General features: G+C 42.2%; 1 protein-coding gene across 5 annotated transcripts in view; it reads left to right on the top strand.

The window, feature by feature from the left end:
* The window catches only part of LOC133443678 (pleckstrin homology domain-containing family A member 7-like), a 191,696-nt gene that overhangs the window by 72,892 nt on the left and 97,566 nt on the right, over nucleotides 1–21,238 (top strand). For all 5 annotated transcript variants that reach the window (XR_009782678.1, XM_061720812.1, XM_061720810.1 and 2 more), the window contains one exon: nucleotides 4,485–4,587. Coding sequence is in view for 4 of the 5 variants with exons in the window: in XM_061720812.1 (XP_061576796.1) it covers nucleotides 4,485–4,587 (103 nt within the window). In the remaining variant the exon portion in view is untranslated. The remainder of the gene's footprint in view (nucleotides 1–4,484; nucleotides 4,588–21,238) is intronic.

The following is a 21,238-nucleotide window of genomic DNA, read 5'->3' as shown; positions in this document are numbered from 1 at the left end:
CATTTGTTTTTGACGTATTAAGAATCATTTTATTTGTTTTGATCCAATTAGAGGTGCAGGTTTCTGGCCGTTTCCAGACGTTTTAGTCAAAAACTGGCTTGATTGGATATATAATATTGCCGTTCGGTGTTGGAGAAGTTTGTGCGACTGAGACGAGAAGAATCTGTTTGAGTAAAAAAAAGGCTGTTCTGGTTCATCTGAAGCTCATTTTGAACCCAAACACGTGGATATCTCAGGTCTCTGAAGGTTTGCTGTGATGCTCTGAAGCTCCATCCAATAATACAACCGTAACCGTAGGCAACGCGTCATAAAAGTGAATGCAGCCGCAGATCTCCTGTAATTCCTTTCTTCTCGTGCTTTGTGTTCGGAGCCTCTCAGGACCCACATATCCATTTATTTATTTGCAGAGCTCACGATGTCCTCATTAAAGCGGACCTCAAACAGATTCACGGACGGCTGCCATGAAATATTCACTCCTTCTTCTTTTTGGGGACTAAAGTTCACGGCATTACGAGAAGCAGAGTACTTTCTAAAAGTTTGCTGCTCAGTTTTACAACTTTTTCTTTGGTTATTGAGGTTTAAGTATCAGGTGACTCCGTTGATCAGAAGATGGGGGGATGACCTTGATGGATGGATGGATGGATGGATGGATGATGGATGGATGGATGATGGATGGATGGATGGATGGATGATGGATGGATGATGGATGGATGATTGATTGATGGATGGATGATGGATGGATGGATGATGGATGGATGGATGGATGATGGTTGGATGATTGATTGATGGATGGATGATGGATGGATGATGGATGGATGATTGATTGATGGATGGATGATTGATTGATGGATGGATGATGGATGATTGATTGATGGATGGATGATGGATGGATGGATGATGGATGGATGATGGATGGATGGATGATGGGTGGATGGATGAATGGATGGATGGATGGATGATGGATGAATGGATGGATGATGGATGGATGATGGATGGATGGATGATGGATGGATGGATGGATGAATGATGGATGAATGGATGGATGGATGGATGATGGATGAATGGATGATGGATGGATGATGGATGGATGAATGGATGGATGGATGGATGATGGATGGATGGATGATGGATGGATGGATGATGGATGGATGAATGATGGATGATGGATGGATGGATGAATGATGGATGGATGGATGGATGAATGATGGATGAATGATGGATGATGGATGGATGGATGATGGATGGATGATGGATGGATGGATGAATGATGGATGGATGATGGATGGATGGATGATGGATGGATGAATGATGGATGGATGGATGATGGATGGATGAATGATGGATGGATGAATGATGGATGGATGATGGATGGATGGATGAATGATGGATGGATGGATGATGGATGGATGAATGATGGATGGATGAATGATGGATGGATGGATGATGGATGGATGGATGAATGATGGATGGATGATGGATGGATGAATGATGGATGGATGGATGATGGATGGATGGATGATGGATGGATGAATGATGGATGGATGGATGAATGATGGATGATGGATGGATGAATGATGGATGGATGGATGATGGATGGATGGATGGATGGATGATGGATGGGTGGATGAATGATGGATGGATGATGGATGGATGGATGATGGATGGATGGATGGATGATGGATGGATGGATGGATGAATTATGGGTGGATGGATGATGGATGGATGATGGATGGATGGATGATGGATGATGGATGGATGGATGAATGATGGGTGGATGGATGATGGATGGATGGATGATGGATGAATGATGGATGGATGATGGATGGATGGATGGATGATGGATGGATGGATGAATGATGGATGGATGGATGGATGAATGATGGACGATGGATGGATGGATGGATGGATGATGGATGGATGGATGATGGATGGATGGATGGATGGATGATGGATGGATGAATGATGGATGGATGGATGGATGATGGATGGATGGATGAATGATGGATGGATGGATGATGGATGGATGGATGGATGGATGAATGATGGATGGATGGATGATGGATGGATGGATGGATGATGGATGGATGGATGGATGGATGGATGGATGATGGATAGTTAGATGGATGGATGGATGATGGATAGATGGATGATGGATGGATGGATGATGGATGAATTGATGGATGGATGGATGGATGATGAATGGATGGATGGATGATGGATAGATGGATGGATGGATGGATGATGGATGGATGATGGATGGATGGATGATGGATGGATGAATGAATGGATGATGGATGGATCAATGGATGATGGATGGATGGATGATGGATGGATGAATGGATGATGGATGGATCAATGGATGATGGATGGATGGATGATGGATGGATGAATGGATGATGGATGGATGGATCAATGGATGATGGATGGATGGATGATGGATAGTTAGATGGATGGATCAATAAATCAATCTTTATTTATAAAGCCCTTTACAACACACAGGGTGACCAAAGTGCTTTCCATTAAAATCCACATTAAAACAAAACAATTTAAAAACAACATAATAAAACCATTAAAATTAAATTAAGAATATTTCACATCAATACTATGTATTAAAAGCCAGTCTAAATAACCAGGTTTTCAGTCTGGATTTGGATGGATGGATGATGGATGGAAGAATGGATGATGGATGGATGGATGAATGGATGGATGATGGATGGATGATGGATGAATGGATGGATGATGGATACATGGATGGATGGATGGATGGATAGTTAGATGGATGGATGGATGGATGATGGATGGATAATGGATGGGTGATGGATAGTGGATAGAGTTAGGTCAGCTCAGAGAAGCTGACTGCTGGCTTTTTCACATCCTTATCACTGTTAACAGAAGTCACAGGACAGGCCACTCCCTGAGGGTACTCAGGGGGGTTGTCTGCTCTGTTAAACAGTTGACTATTGTGCAGTTGGACACATCTGTCCAAGATTTCCTGTTGTCCAGAAGGGGCCCCATTTGACCCCCTTGACCATTTGAGTTTTTTAAAAGGATGTCTGTTGCTCTGCACACCACAGATAAGTTGCTTATTAACTGAAAAGTCATAGGTGTGACCTTTTTAACCATCATCTGATACCATGTCTGTTCTCCATCTGTTCATTGTCCATTATCTATACACTGACAGTCTGTTTACCAAATATGGTCATTCCTGTCACCGGTTTCTCAAATAAATACCCCCTGCAAAGAAGGACCCAGCAAGCATTTGTCGAGAGCATCCGGCCATGTTGCTCTGCAAGCTCCGACTGTGCTTTCCTTCTGCAGAAGGCCTGAAAATATCATTCCTAACAGTCTCTGTGTCTTTCCTTGATTATGAATTTATGTATGTTGATTTAGGAAACTAACAGATAGATGGATGGATGATGGATGAATGAATGGATGGATGATGGATGGATGGATGGATGGATGGATGATGGATGGATGGATGGATGATGGATGGATGGATGGATGGATGAATGATGGATGATGGATGGATGATGGATGGATGGATGATGGATGGATGGATGGGTGGATGGATGGATGATGGATGGATGGATGGATGGATGATGGATGAATGAATGACTGGATGGATGGATGAATGATGGATGGATGGATGGATGATGGATGGATGGATGGATGGATGGATGGATGAATGATGGATGGATGGATGGATGAATGAATGACTGGATGGATGGATGATGGATGGATGATGGATGGATGGATGGATGATGGATGATGGATGATGGATGGATGAATAGATGGATGGATGGATGGATGATGGATGGATGGATGGATGATGGATGGATGGATGATGGATGGATGAATAGATGGATGGATGGATGGATAAATGAATGGATGGATGAATAGATGGATGGATGGATGGATGGATAAATGAATAGATGGATGGATGGATGGATGAATAGATGGATGGATGGATGGATGAATGAATGAATGGATGGATGGATGAGTGGATGGATGGATGATGGATGGATGGGTGATGGATGGATGATGGATGGATGAATAGATGGATGGATGGATGGATGGATGATGGATGGATGGGTGATGGATGGATGATGGATGGATGAATAGATGGATGGATGGATGGATGGATGAATGAATAGATGGGTGGATGGATGGATGGATGGTTCTAGTCCTGGTCCTGGTTTTGGTTCTGGTCCTGGTTCTGGTCCTGGTTTTGGTTCTGGTCCTGGTTTTGGTTCTGGTTCTGATCCTGGTTCTGATCCTGGTTCTGGTCCTGATCCTGGTTCTGGTCCTGGTTCTGATCCTGGTTCTGGTTCTGATCCTGGTTCTGATCCTGGTTCTGGTCCTGATCCTGGTTCTGGTCCTGGTTCTGATCCTGGTTCTGGTCCTGGTTCTGGTCCTGGTTCTGATCCTGGTTCTGGTCCTGGTCCTGGTTCTGATCCTGGTTCTGATCCTGGTTCTGTGTGCAGGCCCGGCCCTCCTATGATGTCCAGAGCAGCAGCGGAGCAGCTCTCCACCTCCGTCAGCGAGGCCTCCACCTCCATCACCTCCTCCACCGTGGACCCCTCCAAGGTGAGTCTGTCCCGGCCGTCGCCACGGAGACGGGTCTGGACCTGTGGTTCCTCTACCGACCACCAGGGTCTGGATCCGGATCAGCAGGTTCTAACAGAACTCTGCTGCTAGTCCTGGTTCAGTTCTACTAGTCCTGGTTTCAGTTCTACTAGTCCTGGTTTCAGTTCTACTAGTCCTGGTTTCAGTTCTACTAGTCCTGGTTTCAGATCTACTAGTCCTAGTTTCAGTTCTACTAGTCCTGGTTTCAGTTCTACTAGTCCTGGTTTCAGTTCTACTAGTCCTGGTTTCAGATCTACTAGTCCTGGTTCCAGTTCTACTAGTCCTGGTTTCAACTCTACTAGTCCTGTTTTCAGTTCTACTAGTCCTGGTTTCAGTTCTACTAGTCCTGGTTTCAACTCTACTAGTCCTGTTTTCAGTTCTACTAGTCCTGGTTTCAGATCTACTAGTCCTGGTTCCAGTTCTACTAGTCCTGGTTTCAGTTCTACTAGTCCTGGTTCCAGTTACTAGTCCTGGTTTCAGTTCTACTAGTCCTGGTTTCAGTTCTACTAGTCCTGGTTTCAGTTACTAGTCCTGGTTTCAGTTCTACTAGTCCTGGTTTCAGTTCTACCAGTCCTGGTTTCAGTTCTACTAGTCCTGGTTTCAACTCTACTAGTCCTGGTTTCAGTTCTACTAGTCCTGGTTTCAGTTCTACTAGTCCTGGTTTCAGTTACTAGTCCTGGTTTCAGGTCTACTAGTCCTGGTTTCAGTTCTACTAGTCCTGGTTTCAGTTCTACTAGTCCTGGTTTCAGCTCTACTAGTCCTGGTTTCAGCTCTACTAGTCCTGGTTTCAGTTCTACTAGTCCTGGTTTCAGTTCTACTAGTCCTGGTTTCAGTTCTACTAGTCCTGGTTTCAACTCTACTAGTCCTGGTTTCAGTTACTAGACCTGGTTCCAGTTCTACTAGTCCTGGTTTCAACTCTACTAGTCCTGGTTCAGTTCTACTAGTCCTGGTTTCAACTCTACTAGTCCTGGTTCAGTTCTACTAGTCCTGGTTTCTACTAGTCCTGGTTTCAGTTCTACTAGTCCTGGTTTCAGATCTACTAGTCCTGGTTTCAGATCTACTAGTCCTGGTTTCAGTTCTACTAGTCCTGGTTCAGTTCTACTAGTCCTGGTTTCAGTTCTACTAGTCCTGGTTTCAGTTACTAGTCCTGGTTTCAGGTCTACTAGTCCTGGTTTCAGTTCTACTAGTCCTGGTTTCAGTTCTACTAGTCCTGGTTTCAACTCTACTAGTCCTGGTTCAGTTCTACTAGTCCTGGTTTCTACTAGTCCTGGTTTCAGTTCTACTAGTCCTGGTTTCAGATCTACTAGTCCTGGTTCAGTTCTACTAGTCCTGGTTTCTACTAGTCCTGGTTTCAGTTCTACTAGTCCTGGTTTCAGATCTACTAGTCCTGGTTTCAATTCTACTAGTCCTGGTTTCAGTTCTACTAGTCCTGGTTTCAGTTACTAGTCCTGGTTTCAGTTCTACTAGTCCTGGTTTCAGATCTACTAGTCCTGGTTTCTACTAGTCCTGGTTTAAACTCGACTATTCCTGGTTTCAGTTCTACTAGTCCTGGTTTCAGTTCTACTAGTCCTGGTTTCAGTTACTAGTCCTGGTTTCAGTTACTAGTCCTGGTTTCAGTTACTAGTCCTGGTTTCAGGTCTACTAGTGCTGGTTTCAGTTCTACTAGTCCTGGTTTCAGATCTACTAGTCCTGGTTTCAGTTCTACTAGTCCTGGTTTCAGTTACTAGTCCTGGTTTCAGATCTACTAGTCCTGGTTTCAGTTCTACTAGTCCTGGTTTCAACGCGACTAGTCCTGGTTTCAGTTACTAGTCCTAGTTTCAACTCTACTAGTCCTGGTTTCAGTTCTACTAGTCCTGGTTTCAGTTCTACTAGTCCTGGTTTCAGGTCTACTAGTCCTGGTTTCAGTTCTACTAGTCCTGGTTTCAGCTCTACTAGTCCTGGTTTTCAGCTCTACTAGTCCTGGTTTAAACTCTACTAGTCCTGGTTTCAGATCTACTAGTCCTGGTTTAAACTCTACTAGTCCTGGTTTCAGTTCTACTAGTCCTGGTTTCTACTAGTCCTGGTTTTAGTTCTACTAGTCCTGGTTTCAGTTACTAGTCCTGGTTTCAGTTCTACTAGTCCTGGTTTCAGGTCTACTAGTCCTGGTTTCAGTTCTACTAGTCCTGGTTTCAGCTCTACTAGTCCTGGTTTCAGTTCTAGTCCTGGTTTCAGTTACTAGTCCTGGTTTCAGCTCTACTAGTCCTGGTTTCAGTTCTAGTCCTGGTTTCAGTTACTAGTCCTGGTTTCAGGTCTACTAGTCCTGGTTTCAGTTCTACTAGTCCTGGTTTCAGGTCTACTAGTCCTGGTTTCAGTTCTAGTCCTGGTTTCAGTTACTAGTCCTGGTTTCAGTTCTACTAGTCCTTGTTTCAGTTCTACCAGTCCTGGTTTCAGTTACTAGTCCTGGTTTCAGTTACTAGTCCTGGTTTCAGTTCTACTAGTCCTGGTTTCAGGTCTACTAGTCCTGGTTTCAGTTCTACTAGTCCTGGTTCTAGTTCTACTAGTCCTGGTTTCAGTTCTACTAGTCCTGGTTTCAGCTCTACTAGTCCTGGTTTCAGTTACTAGTCCTGGTTTCAGTTCTACTAGTCCTGGTTCTAGTTCTACTAGTCCTGGTTTCAGTTCTACTAGTCCTGGTTTCAGCTCTACTTGTCCTGGTTTCAGTTCTACTAGTCCTGGTTAGAGGTGGGCAAAAATATCGATATTGCAATATATCGCGATACTTTTCCAGCCGATTCAATATCGATATTCAAAATTTGAATATCGATTTTTTTTTTTTTTTTTTTTTTTTTTTTAAATATTTTTTATCCCCGATTTTTTCCCATTATATCACCCAGTGCTCCTACCTAAGTGACAGTCCTGGGCATTGCCACTCTCTACCAACCCTGGGACGGCCCTGCACTGAGCTCCGGTTTTATTTTACGTTTTATTTCATTTTATAATTTATTTTTTATATAACACAATTGCCTGTCCTTAAAAAATGAAAAATAATGGACAGAGGTTTATTTATTTATGGATTTATATCTATACTGACTGATCACTGTGCCTGTCCTTGGTTTTAGTACCCATCTTTCTTGTGTTTATTATCATTTGCCACGTAATTAAAGCAACCTCATACTAAATTTAATGTTAATTTCATATTATGTAAATAATATGAAAAACATATACAAATATGTTGTAACTTTAGCTTGTATAGTTATAATAAAACATTGTTTTGACTCAGTTTGTCCCATGAATTGTCACTATAATCTGATGAACGTGCAACTCGGATTTTAAGATCCATCACTATCATCTGATGTACATATATACAACTTGGATTTTAAGATGTGTAATGCATTTTTACGTTTTTCGGTGAACTATGTAGAATATAATAATCGGGATATCGCAATGTGTATCGTATCGTGGCTCAAGTATCGTGATGCGTATCGTATCGTGAGGTTACTAGTCCTGGTTTCAGTTACTAGTCCTGGTTTCAGATCTACTAGTCCTGGTTTCAGTTCTACTAGTCCTGGTTTCAGCTCTACTAGTCCTGGTTTCAGGTCTACTAGTCCTGGTTTCAGGTCTACTAGTCCTGGTTTCTACTAGTCCTGGTTTCAGTTACTAGTCCTGGTTTCAGCTCTACTAGTCCTGGTTCTAGTTCTACTAGTCCTGGTTTCAGATCTACTAGTCCTGGTTTCAGATCTACTAGTCCTGGTTTCAACTCTACTAGTCCTAGTTTCGACGGGTTTCTTTTAGGAACTAAGCTGCTAAAGAAAAAGATTTCACTGAACACACACACACACACACACACACACACACACACACACACACACACACACACACACACACTCCTCCCCCCCATCAACAGGCCCCGCGGGGCTGAGACGGTTGCCGTGGCGTCGGAGCATCCATCACAGCGGCTCCCAGGTGCCCCAGCGGTGTCTCGTCTCCTCTGAAGATCTCAGAGGAAACACGACTCGCTCCGGCGCCGTGACGAGTCCTGGCTCCGTCTCCGAGTCTCTGAGTCTCCGAGACGACATGAAAGGAGCGAGCAGACCGGATCCCCCGAGTCAGATGTCGCCGCTCCGCTGCGGTTGTTCAGGGAGGGCGTTAAACAGTGGCCGGGGCTCGTTTAAGTGTGTCGTTAGAAGTTATTACGCCTCTGCGAGCCTCGTTAGCCTCATTAGCTCCCCGCTCTGCCGCCCGATCGGCTCCGGAGACGAAGCTTTGAGCCTTAAAACTACAAAACCACTGAGATATGAGCTTTCAGATCAAAACATGCTGCAGGTTTTGCAGATTTGTTTTGGCTGGAACCCCGGATGCTTCATCTTTTACATCCTTTCATCCATTTATAAACATCTTTTTCTGCTTTTCTACCAATCAAACCGACTTCAGAGAGACGGACCGGTTCTGAGGACCTGAACAACTTCAGTTCTTAGTTTGGTTCCTCCAGCAAACGTGCCTTAAAGAGGCACTATGTAACTTTTCCAGCTTAATATAATATTTCATCATCATCATTGTTTGTTTATTTTGTTTATTTGATTGGATCCCCATTAGCAGCTGCACAGCAGCTACTAATCTTCCTGGGGTCCACCCGTAAGTTCACATTGAGTACCGGTAATGAAAAAGTTCAACTAAAATACAAATTATAATGATAAGGAAAAACTTACACTAATGATGACTGCAACCATTGCAGCAATAATTAAAACAATGATAACAATTAAGTAAAATTACAAAACAACAAAAAAACAGAAACAACCAGAAAAAAATACTACCCGATAATAGTAATAAATAAATAAAATGAGACAAAAATAATTATCTCATACATCAACTTAAGGAGTAAAACAAAATAAAACAGTAACAACAATCATCATCATTTGTGAGTTTGTATGTGTATGTATGTGTTTCTGGCCGTGCCCTCGTCGTGTGCCTTCTACCTATTACTATATACTACTATATACTACTATATTTTTACCATATATATTACTATATATTATTATATATTACTATATATTACTATGGGCTATCAGATGACGTTTCAGTAGCCTCTTGAAACCCAGTTTTGTTTTTTCTTTGGTGATGGTTTCTGGCAGTGCATTCCATGATGACCTGGCTCGATACAACACAGTACTTTGCATAGAGTCCTTTTTTGCTTTAGGCAGTTGGTAACAACCTCTTGTGGCATGTCTGGTTTTATAAGTATGTGTGTCAGAACATAATGTGAGTTGATTATATAAACAGATGGGATGTTTTGACAATATAATTTTCCTTAAGAATACAAGGAGTGACATTGTCAGCCTCTCCGTGACTTTTGTCCAGGAGAGCTTGACATGCATCTCATTCACATTAGACCTTAATGTACATTTGAGAGCAAGCCGAGCTGCTCTATTTTGAGCCAGCTGCAGCTTTCCCAGGTCCCTCACATTTGCACCAGACCATATCACTGAGCAGTAGTCTAGGTTTGACAAGACAAGTGTCTCAATTACCTTTTTGGTCAGTTGTGGAGTTAAATACATTGAACATCTTCTTATAATTGATATGTTCTTCCCCATCTTAGCAACCACTGTATCTGTATGTCTTGTCCATGACAGATTGTTTGTCAAGATGACACCCAAGAGCTTTGTTTCTTTGACCTGCTCAACATTTACATTCTTTAACATCAAATTTAACTGGGGTTCAACACTCAGTGAATAAGTTGTGCCAAAGATAATGCTTTTTGTTTTTTGTATATTTAAAGCGAGTCTGTTACTAGTTACCCATCTTACTACTGCAATCAGTTCTTTATTTAGGATTTCACTGATTTCTCTCACTGTGGGTGCATGTGCATATAATGTCGTGTCATCAGAAAACATAGACACTTTTGCTTTTTCCAGCGTCAGAGGAAAGTCATTAGTAAATATAGAGAAGAGTAAAGGACCTAATGAACTTCCTTGTGGAATTCCAGACTCAACATTTCTAATCTCTGAGAAGCTGCCATTAAAAAACACTCTTTGGGTTCTATTGTGTAGATAACTCTCCATCCATGCAGTCGTTGTTGGAGTGAAACCATACCACCTGAGTTTATTAATTAGCAGTCTGTGATCAATTACATCAAAGGCTGCACTGTAGTCCAATAGTACTGCTCCCACCAGATTTTTCCTGTCCATCTCTCTCAACCAATCTTCTGTCATTTGAGTAAGTGCTGTGGCTGTTGAGTGGTCCTCTCTATAAGCATGCTGGTATTCACTTATCAAATTATTCACAGTAAAATAATCTTGTATTTGATTGAAAACTATTTTTTCTAGGATTTTATTAAGAGCTGGTGTCAAACTTATTGGTCGGCTATTAGAACCAGTGAAGGCATTCTTGGTGTTCTTTGGGAGTGGTATCACCCGAGCTTCTTTCCATATCAGCGGGCAGATATTACATTCAAAGCTTAAGTTAAAAATGTGACATACTGGGGCAGCAATTTGAGCAGCTACATTCTTTAACAGTTTTCCATCTATATTGTCACTACCAGGTGGCTTGTCATTATTGATGGACAACAATAATTTTTCCACTTCTGCAATATTAACTTTACATAGTTCAAACTTACATTTTTTGTTCTTCATTATTTTGTCTCTAATGTGTGCATAGGAAGCATCACAATTAGATTTTGGCATCTCCTGCCTCAGTTTTTCAACTTTACTTATAAAATAATCATTAAAGTAATTTGCTATTTCTAGTGGTTTGGTTATGAGTGCCCCTTCCGACTCTATATAGGATGGTATTGGGGTATTGCTTCTGCCCATAATGTTGTTCAAGGTTCCCCATAGCTTTTTACCATCATGCTTTATACTGTTTATTCTTGCTGTATAATATAATCTCTTTTTTTTCCTATTCAATTTAGTCACCTCGTTTCTTATTTTACAGTACAACTGCCACTCCGAGAGATCACCAGCTTTTATTGCTGCCTTCTTTATTCTGTCTCTGTCAGCCATACATTTCTTTAACTCCTTGTCGATCCATGGTGCATTAACAGTTCTTACAGTTACCTTCTTAAGAGGTGCGTGTTTATCCATTATTGAAGTTATTAATTTCATAAAAGCCTCAAGAGCACAGTTTGGATCCTTCTCTTTAAAGACACTAGACCAGCTTATATTTTTAACATCCTCCACATATGAATCACAACAAAATAGTTTGAATGATCTTTTGAATACTATTTTTGGTCCAGCCTTTGGTACTTTGGCTTTCCTACAGATTGCTATGACATTATGGTCACTAAAGCCTATCGGTACAGATACTGCTTTTGAACATTGTTCTCCAGCGTTAGTATAGATGTGATCTATTAATGTGGATGATGTTACACCATTGCTGTTAGTGACTACTCTTGTTGGTTGTTTTATCACCTGCTCCAGATTGCAAGCACTTGTTACTGACAATAGTTTCTTTTTTAGTGCACAATCAGATGAAAGAAAGTTAACGTTCATATCTCCCAATAAGTATATTTCTTTGTTCTCATCACATACTTTGTCGATCATTTCACACATATTGTTTAAATAAAGACAGTCAGAGCCTGGTGGTCTATAACAGCAACCCACTAACAAAGGTTTTAAATGGGGTAGCTGGACTTGCAGCCACACTATTTCTACACCACTTGACATTAAATCTTCTCTATACTTAACATAAATGTGGCTTTGCACATAGAATGCAACTCCTCCCCCATTAATGTTTCTGTCCCTCCTATATATACTGTATCCTTGTATTAACAGCTGACCATCATCAAATGAGTCATCAAGGTGGGTTTCTGACATTGCCAATATATTAATATTATTTGTTGTTAGCAGATCCTGAACATCCTGAACCTTATATCTGAGGCTGCATATGTTTACATGAGCTATTTTTAGCCCTTTTTTGGGTAGTTTAGCAGATACTGACATAGAGATAGCAATTAACTGGCAAAAAACACAATAGAGCATCCATTATGAGTCCAGTGAAGTGAGCGCGTGTGTGTGTATATGTGTGTATGTATGCACGTGTGTGTGTCCATATGCATGGGTCTATGAGCCCCCTTTTTTGGCTTTTGAGTCCTTTTTTTCAGTCCTCTGAGATGCTCTGAGTGAGTCTGACCTCTCAGACTTCTGGGAAAGAGGGATCGAGGGATTTGGGGAAGGTGGGGAGATTGGGGGTGGATGAACAATGAGTCTGTCGTACCTTATGTATGCAATGTTCCCTTTGCTCCTTTCAGCCTTCATGGCAGGTGATTGTGATGGAACATCAACTTACAACAGGTTTAATGAACCTCTGTCATGGTCTGAGGGGTCTGTATCTCCTTCACTGGCACTATGTAACTTTGAGGAGCATGGTAGGAACCCTGCCACACTAAAAAACTACAAATCTTTACGGCTTTGACTGCTTTACGGCATACGTCACTTCCCCCTCCTTCCCGATTCGTAGTCGAGAGGAAAATGGGCGGGGCGTGGAGCGCAGAGCTCAGCAGAAGCTGGTAACCCGTTGCTGTGTTGTGGCTGCAGCAACTCCACATAACAGACGTGGGGAAAAGATCGCTAATGGTTTAACTTTTCACCGCTTTCCTGCTCGGAGGCAGAACCACGGAGGCCAAGTATCGGAGATAACAAATTAAAAAAGTAAAAGAGTCGTCGGCTCGGTTGGATCGCGGCTGTAACGACCAAACATAACGTTCCTCAGAAAACAAACAAACATGCACACAGACCGGGGTCGGATCCAGTGGCGTAGGGATAGTCAGTGCAGCACGTGCAACCGCACAGGGGCCCGGGACGCACAGGGGCCCGTGCGACATGCCGTATTACTCCTATAGATATCGTGAAACCAACCGTTGGTAAAATCCTAAGTGGTGGTTTTTCACAAACGACGAGCTCTGTCAGGAATGTGCCAAACACTAATTGCCAACACAGCCTATCAAAGCTGCAGCGCCGAAAGCAGAAAGTTCGGAGTAATTTGAGAAATGCGTCCTCGTCGAAACGATTTAAAGGCTGATTTATGGTTCCGCGTCACACCAACGCAGAGCCTACGGCGTAGGGTGCACGGCGATGGGCAACGTACCGCGCACCCTACAGCGTAGGCTATGCGTCGATTTAACGCAGAACCATAATTCAGGCTTTAAAGCCAAACGAGGATAGACAACGTTGTTTCGTCGCTTTAACAACCTTCTGCACAACAACAAGCGGGCGCCGCAGTGGACTTGTGCAGCAGCCTGCAGCAGCACAGCGTCCGCTTCAACTGGTGTCTGTTTGGCACTCAAGGACGGGACTGAATGTACTTTTTGCATATGGGTGGCAGTCACCACCGTAAATACGCGTTCTGGTTGCGGCATCAAAGGAGGCGCGCAAAAAAAAGCGCTCCGATCTGCGCTCTTCTTGTTTTTAACATTGCCGGTGACAGTGCCAACATTCCCCACTACTCCAGCTAAACGCAGTTGCTGGCCAGCTCTCTGCGGTGCGATTAACTCCAATCTTCAGATAAAACTAGTTTGTTGAGGAAAAGATATTAACTCTATTTGGAGCTGCAGAGGAAAAAAATAATCTCACAAGGAAAACGGAGCCTCTTCAACATAATATAGCAGTCAAAAAAAAAAGAAAAGATGAGTAAGCGTGATACAAAACATGCAAGGAAGGAAGGAAGGAAGGAAGGAAGGAAGGAAGGAAGGAAGGAAGGAAGGAAGGGAGAAAACAAGGAAAGGAGGAAGGGAGAAAAGAGGAAGGGAAGAAGGAAGGAGAGAGCAGGAGGAAAGAAGAAAGGGAGGAAGGAAGGAAGCAAGCAAGAAAGCAAGCAAGCAAGGAAGGAAGGAAGGAAGGAAGGAAGGAATTGGTATTTTTTTTATCGTCATTTTTATCGTTATTGGGATAAATGCCAGAAATTATCGTGATACATGTTTTAGTCCATACCGCCCATCCCTAGTGTTGACAGATGTTTCCATGGCAACCCTGGTCCATGCGGTTCTGTCAGCTGATGATGAGGTTCCCGGGTCGTCTGAGGGGTCGGGTTCAGACCGGCTGAAGCTCCTCCAGGTCCAGGACCGTCTGGTCTGCAGGAAGAGGAGAGTGACCGTCTCTTCCATCTCTGTTCCTCAGAGACTCCGACAGTGTGGATCCGTTTCTCTACATTATGTTTCTAAAAGCTTCAAAGACCAGATTAGTTTTTCTTAATGAGTCGTCTGGACGGCCCTTTTAGCCGTAAAAGCCTCCCAGAATCCCTCTGGGGCGCCGCCGTCGGCGTCCGATCACGTCCACTTATCCGGGCGGGAACTCAGGGAATCCTAATGGAAGAGCAGCACACCTCAGCTTGGCTGATTGTTTTCTTTTCTTTTTTTTTTTTTTTACCTTGTCTGCACACATATTAATGGTTGATACCATGCTGGTAAAAACCTAAGGCATATATATGTGCATTGTTACTATATTTAATATATATACATGATATAGTAGAGCAGAAAACTGTTTTATTTGCCTTTAAATCCCAGCAGAAACTGCTTCCAAACTACATTCAGGATTTGTTCCAGATAAAAGAAACCGCTATGATCTGAGGGGGAAACTCATGTTTGAGACGACGACAGAAAGAACTAATATTAAAAAGTTGAATTAATCAATTAAGGCTAGAGAAATTTGGAATAGTTGTAATAAAAACCTAAAAATGTGTCGAAGTCGAAGTGATTTTTGTATATGTCTGTCTTGTTTTTTTTTTTTTTTTTTTTTTTTTGTTTTGTTTGATTGTTTGTTTTTGTTTTGTTTCCCTGTCTGTATTGTATTGTATTGTCTTGTCTCCTTTCACTGTATTGTGCTGAGTTGTGTTATGTCTTGATGTTTTTTGTGTAGGACCCCCTCGTAAACGAGTTGGTACAACTCAAGGGGCTTATCCTACTATGAATAAACAACTTCAACAACAATGTGTCGTTCTATCCTCATGTTTAAGAAATTGTTTAAAGAAAATACTGTAAATAAATATAAAACACTATAATTATAAAGTATACTATCAAAGATGGTTATTATTATTATTATTATTAGTAGTAGTAGTATTATTAGTATTATTATGTATAGTATACCTTATTATTAGTACAGATATCGGATAGGTGAATGGATGAATGAATGGGATGCCTGGGTCTGGGGCCCTCCGTTGTCGGGCCTGCGCGGGTGTCGCCCTGTTGGGGGGTTCCCTCTCTCCGGGCCCGTCTCCGGTATCCCCCGCTGCCTCTGCGGCGGGGCGCCCTCTGGTCTTGGAGGGCCACTTTCGTGGGGGCGGTTGCGCCTGCCCGCGTCGGCGGCCGGGGCGGCTCTGTCTCTCCGGGCAGGCTGGCCCCCTGCCGGGTGGGGGTCGTTGGCCTGAAGGGTGAGGGCCTCCTGGCCGCGTGTCCGGCCCGGACCGGGTGGCCGGGGATTGCCTGGGTCGCGGTCCGCCGCCGCAGGATCCCTGGCTGCTTCTTCCCGCGCCGTGGGGGCCCCGCGGAGGGGTTGCCTCCCTCCTACCTCTCCCCTCTGTGGGGTTGCCGTTGGCCTGGGTTCCGGGCTCTTCCGTGTCGGCCTCTGGTCTCGCAGGTGGCGGGGTTGCTCCCCCCCCTCCCCCACTATAGATGCACTTCAGGTGGAGCTTTAATAGGATTATTACACACACACACACACACACACACACACACACACACACACACACACACACACACACATATAGCCACTCAGTCACATACATATACACACACATACACAGCCACACAAACATATACATACACACACACACACACACACATAGCCACAAAGACATGTACACACACATGTACACACACACACACACGCATGATCATATACATACACGCATACACACACATAGACATACACACTGGCTTGTTCACCTGCATGCTTGCTCTGTAGTTTTTGGGGTAAGGTAGCGGTAGCGGTAGCTTAGCTCAGACTGCGATCAGATCTCAAGATTTGGGTCGATTGCTGTTCATGTTTTGGTCGGCTCCGTGCCGGTTTCGTGCTTTGTTTGTGGTTTTTTGTTGCAGATTTCCAGTGCTTGACGTGTGTTTCCGTGTGTTCCTGCTTCCTGGATTGGCAGTGGATGTCGCCCCCCCCCCCCAAAAAAAAAAAAAAAAAAAAAAAAACTCATTGGGTTTGTATGTGTATATTTATGTATGTGTATGCATATGTATGCGTATATATATGTATATATATTAAATATAGTAATAATGCACATATATATATACCTTTGGTTTCTACCGTCATGGTATCAATCATTAATATGTGTGCAGACAAGGTAAAGAAAAAATAAATAAATAAATAAATAAAATAAAGTATACTATCAAAAACATTCTAGAATGTGAAACGCCAATTTTATATATTTTGTCTTACTTATTTTTGTTTTCTTTATGTATTGTTTGTTTCCACGGAGTAAAGTTAATGTCTCATATTTATGCTGATCATAAGAAAATAGGGTCGGCACTATAAGCTACGGCTTCAGCTACACCTTTTCGGCAAAAGACATTTTTTTTTTTACCTTTTTTATCTTGTTCTGCAAAAAGGTGTGTAAAAGCTGAAATAAAGATTCATAACTAACTAACATATATATACACATACAAAGTGAGTGGGGGGGGGGGGGGGGGCATCCACTGCTAAACCAGGAAGCAAGAACACACGGAGGCAACACGTTGAGGACTGGAAATCTGCAACAAAAACCATTGTTTTCTTGTGATTGTTTTCTTAACAAGGAGCCGCGACGACGGCGTCACCTGAGCAGCCGGGACCAGAACCGCTGCACCAGATTACGCCCCGCCAAAAATAGCATCATGTACACACACACACACACACACACACACACACACACACACACACGCTTCACGGCCCTGATCTGCCGCTCGCTGAGTCCTCGTCACGCTCAGATGACCCGACTTTGTCTCATTAGCCAGTTTGTTTTCTGTTTCCCAGCTGGGCTTCTGCCACACACACACACACACACACACACACACACACACACACACACACACACACACACACACACACACACACACTGCAAGTCTGAAATGACAGAAACAGGAAAACACACAACGGGCCACAAGCCTTTGGAATCTGCAAGAGAGAAAACAAACAGAACCGGGAACAGGCAGAGACACAAACAGAAACCAGTCCAGGTCCCTAGTAGAGCTGGGGATCGATTCAAATATCAAGAATCGATTCGATTCCGATTCTTAAGATTCAGAATCGATTATCACGATCCAAATCTGTGGCAGGGTGGAATAGCTGCAGCCACTCAGGCTGACGGGACACAGGTGTGTCCCATCAGCCTCTCCACCCTGCCAGCCTTGATAAGGAGGACTGGGAGACTGCAGCTGGGTCGGACTGAGAAGCTGCTGGTGATCGGTGTGTTGCTGTGCTTGTGCACGTGAGGCGGTGTTTGAGTAATAAAGGGTTCTGCACGAAACTCCGTGTCCTCTCTATCCTGTCGGTCGGGCCCACGTTGGGTGCCAGTGTAGCAGGGCGAGTGCTACGGGGGCCTGACCGTAGACCGCAGAACCCTTTATTACTCAAACACCGCCTCACGTGCACAAGCACAGCAACACACCGATCACCAGCAGCTTCTCAGTCCGACCCAGCTGCAGTCTCCCAGTCCTCCTTATCAAGGCTGGCAGGGTGGAGAGGCTGACGGGACACACCTGTGTCCCGTCAGCCTGAGTGGCTGCAGCTACTCCACCCTGCCACAGATTCGATCCGATTCGATTTGATCCGATATTGATTTGGGTTACTGTTAATAAAACTGTTTTTTGAGCTGTTGCATGAATTATATGACTGTAGTTCTGCAACATATTAATACTAGTATTATATTGAGATTAAACAGCAAGTATTGCAGCTAATGATGCTGTAAGGACCAATCAGCTCCCAGAATGCTGATAGAACTGAAACAGAAACATCGTGGGGCAGAATTACCAAACAGATCCAGGGAGGAAACAGAGACGGATGAAATCGCTTAAAACATACCTTTTAAACATATTTAAAGGCAAAAACATGTCACCAGTTATTCTCCTGTCCAACAAAATATTCCTTTTTTGGGCATAAACAAAAAAGTACCAAAAGTTGTAATGTAATGATGAAAAAACAAATAAATTAAATCGATCTTTAGACATATGAATCGATTTTTAGGAATTAATATGAGAATCGATTTAAAATCGGAGAATCGATTTTTTTCAACACAGGCCTAGTCCCTAGAACTGAACCAGGACTAGATTATCTGTCCCTGAAACGGTGAATGTTTCCATGTCAGAGGGTCAGTGGTTCTGCTGGGGGATCACATGATGGTGCTCATGTTCTTCTTCTGCTGCTACAAACACATCCAGTTCTAAGCTATTTAATTGTATTCCGAAGTATCGTATAACTCTTGAGTTATCGGTTATACTGTATAGGCCTATGTGTTGTGCTTATATGGTTTTGTGAATTATTGTTTTTTATTTTTTCTTGTCTTTAGGAGGGGGGAGTCGCTTATAAGCCCTTCGGGTTCTTATGACCTCTCCTGCACATCTTTTCTTAACTTTTTTCCTCTGTGTCATGTTCCCATCTACATCAGATAATGTTGAGCATGTTTAACTTAGATGCTTTAAACTGTTCCACAGCACAACACCTTGATACATAAATGAACATTTAATTCAATTCAATTCAATTTTGTTTATATAGCGTCTGTTACAACAAAAGTTGTCTCTAGGCGCTTTCCAGAGACCCAGAACATTTAACAACTGCGGTTCTACAGAAGGGGAAATGCAAATCATTCCTTTCTTCTTGTGGAGTGTGAATGATAATAAGAATTAAACTCAAAATAACGATGAAAATGTCTGGGTAAAGTTAACAGAGCATTTGACTTTATACATCAGGATTCCTGTTTGATACTTATTCACATCGTAAATTGTTAGTATTTGTAATTTTTTAAACAGGTGTGGATGGTGTTAAACTTAGGTGTCATCTTGGACCAATCTCTGTCACTCGACAATCATGTCAGTCATCTTGTGAGTTCATGCTTTTTCCAATTAAGGAATATACAGTAGCTAAATTAAGATCCGTGGTTACCAAAGTTGAGATGGAGATGGTTGTTCATGCTTTTATTTCTTCTTGCTTAGATTATTGTAATTCTCTTTTTACCTGTTTAAATCAGACCTCCTTAAATCGTCTCCAAACTGTCCAGAATGCAGCAGCCCGGCTTTTAACTAGTAGTAATAAGAGAACACACATCACTCCAATTTTATCCTCTCTTCACTGGCTTCCCATTTTAAAATACTGGTGCTAACTTTCAGAGCTTTGCATGGCCAAACACCACAATACATCGCTGACCTCCTCCTACCTTATGCGCCAAATCGGGCTCTTAGATCAGCACACCAATTGTTACTGTCTGTCCCTCAAACTCATTATAAATCCAGAGGTTACCGTGCTTTTCAAACTGTTGCGCCAAAATGATGGAATGCTCTCCCTTCACCACTGCGTTCTCTAGACTCATGTGAAGGCTTTATGAAGCAGCTGAAAACATTTTTATTCAGACAGGCTTTTGGTTAACCGTTCATTTATTGTGTCTCTGCGTTGCTGCTATGTTTTTAATTGTGCGTTGCGACTATGTTTTTAATGTGCCAGCCCAGTGCTGTTTTCTGTACCTTGTTAATTTTATCTAGGTTTTTATATATATGTATACTACTGGTATCTTTTCTTTTTAATCTCTTTTAATTTGTGTGCCTTCTTTTAATGTAAAGCACTTTGTGATTTTATATCTGTGAAAGGTGCTATATAAATAAACTTTACTTACTTACTTACTTAAACGTGGAGAGTTAGTATGTATGAGTCTGTGAATAGGTTGTAAAAAAGAAGGATAAGTGCTAGCCCAAATTAAATGACAATAAGAGGGGATATGGCAATATGGGAATAAATTAAACTGTTGTCAAAGTTAATAAAGTGCTTACTTTTAAAAAGGGGTTGAATTGAAATTTTATTTTGAACATGAAACAGTAGTGAATACAAAACAACAAAATAATAATCAATAATAAATACATGTAAATCAGAAAACAAAATAAACAAAAATATAAATAAAAACATGCATCCATCATAATTAACATGCTCGAAAAGGAGTAGGAAGAAGTTAAAACTTATTAAATCCTACCCCCTATACTATATTTCATTATAATCAAAATTAATTAAATTTCTATACAAAAAACAAAACATATCGATATATATATATATATATATATATATTCTTTCTTTCTTTCTTTCTTTCTTTCTTTCTTTCTTTCTTTCTTTCTTTCTTTCTTTCTTTCTTTCTTTCTTTCTTTCTTTCTTTCTTTCTTTCTTTCTTTCTTTCTTTCTTTCTTTCTTTCTTTCTTTCTTTCTTTCTTTCTTTCGTCGATTTAACGCTGTCTTTGCTTTACACAAAACCGTCATCAACGGGAATTTATCGTTTTTACCGCGAGATACAAATTCCGTGGGGAATGTTTTTGACGGTTTATCGTGAACGGTAAAATATCGCCCATTCCTAACATCCACACACTATACCAGTTTATGAATTAATATATGAATATCAACAATATACAAAAAAGAAAAGAAAACAATCAAACACCTCATAACGGCAGAGCCCCCCCCCTCAAGCCCCCTCCTCCCTG

This window comes from Cololabis saira, chromosome 5, assembly GCF_033807715.1.
Source record: "Cololabis saira isolate AMF1-May2022 chromosome 5, fColSai1.1, whole genome shotgun sequence".
Classification (NCBI taxonomy): domain Eukaryota; kingdom Metazoa; phylum Chordata; class Actinopteri; order Beloniformes; family Belonidae; genus Cololabis; species Cololabis saira.
Note: the sequence above shows the minus strand (reverse complement) of the source record. Positions and strands in the feature narration are given on the sequence as shown.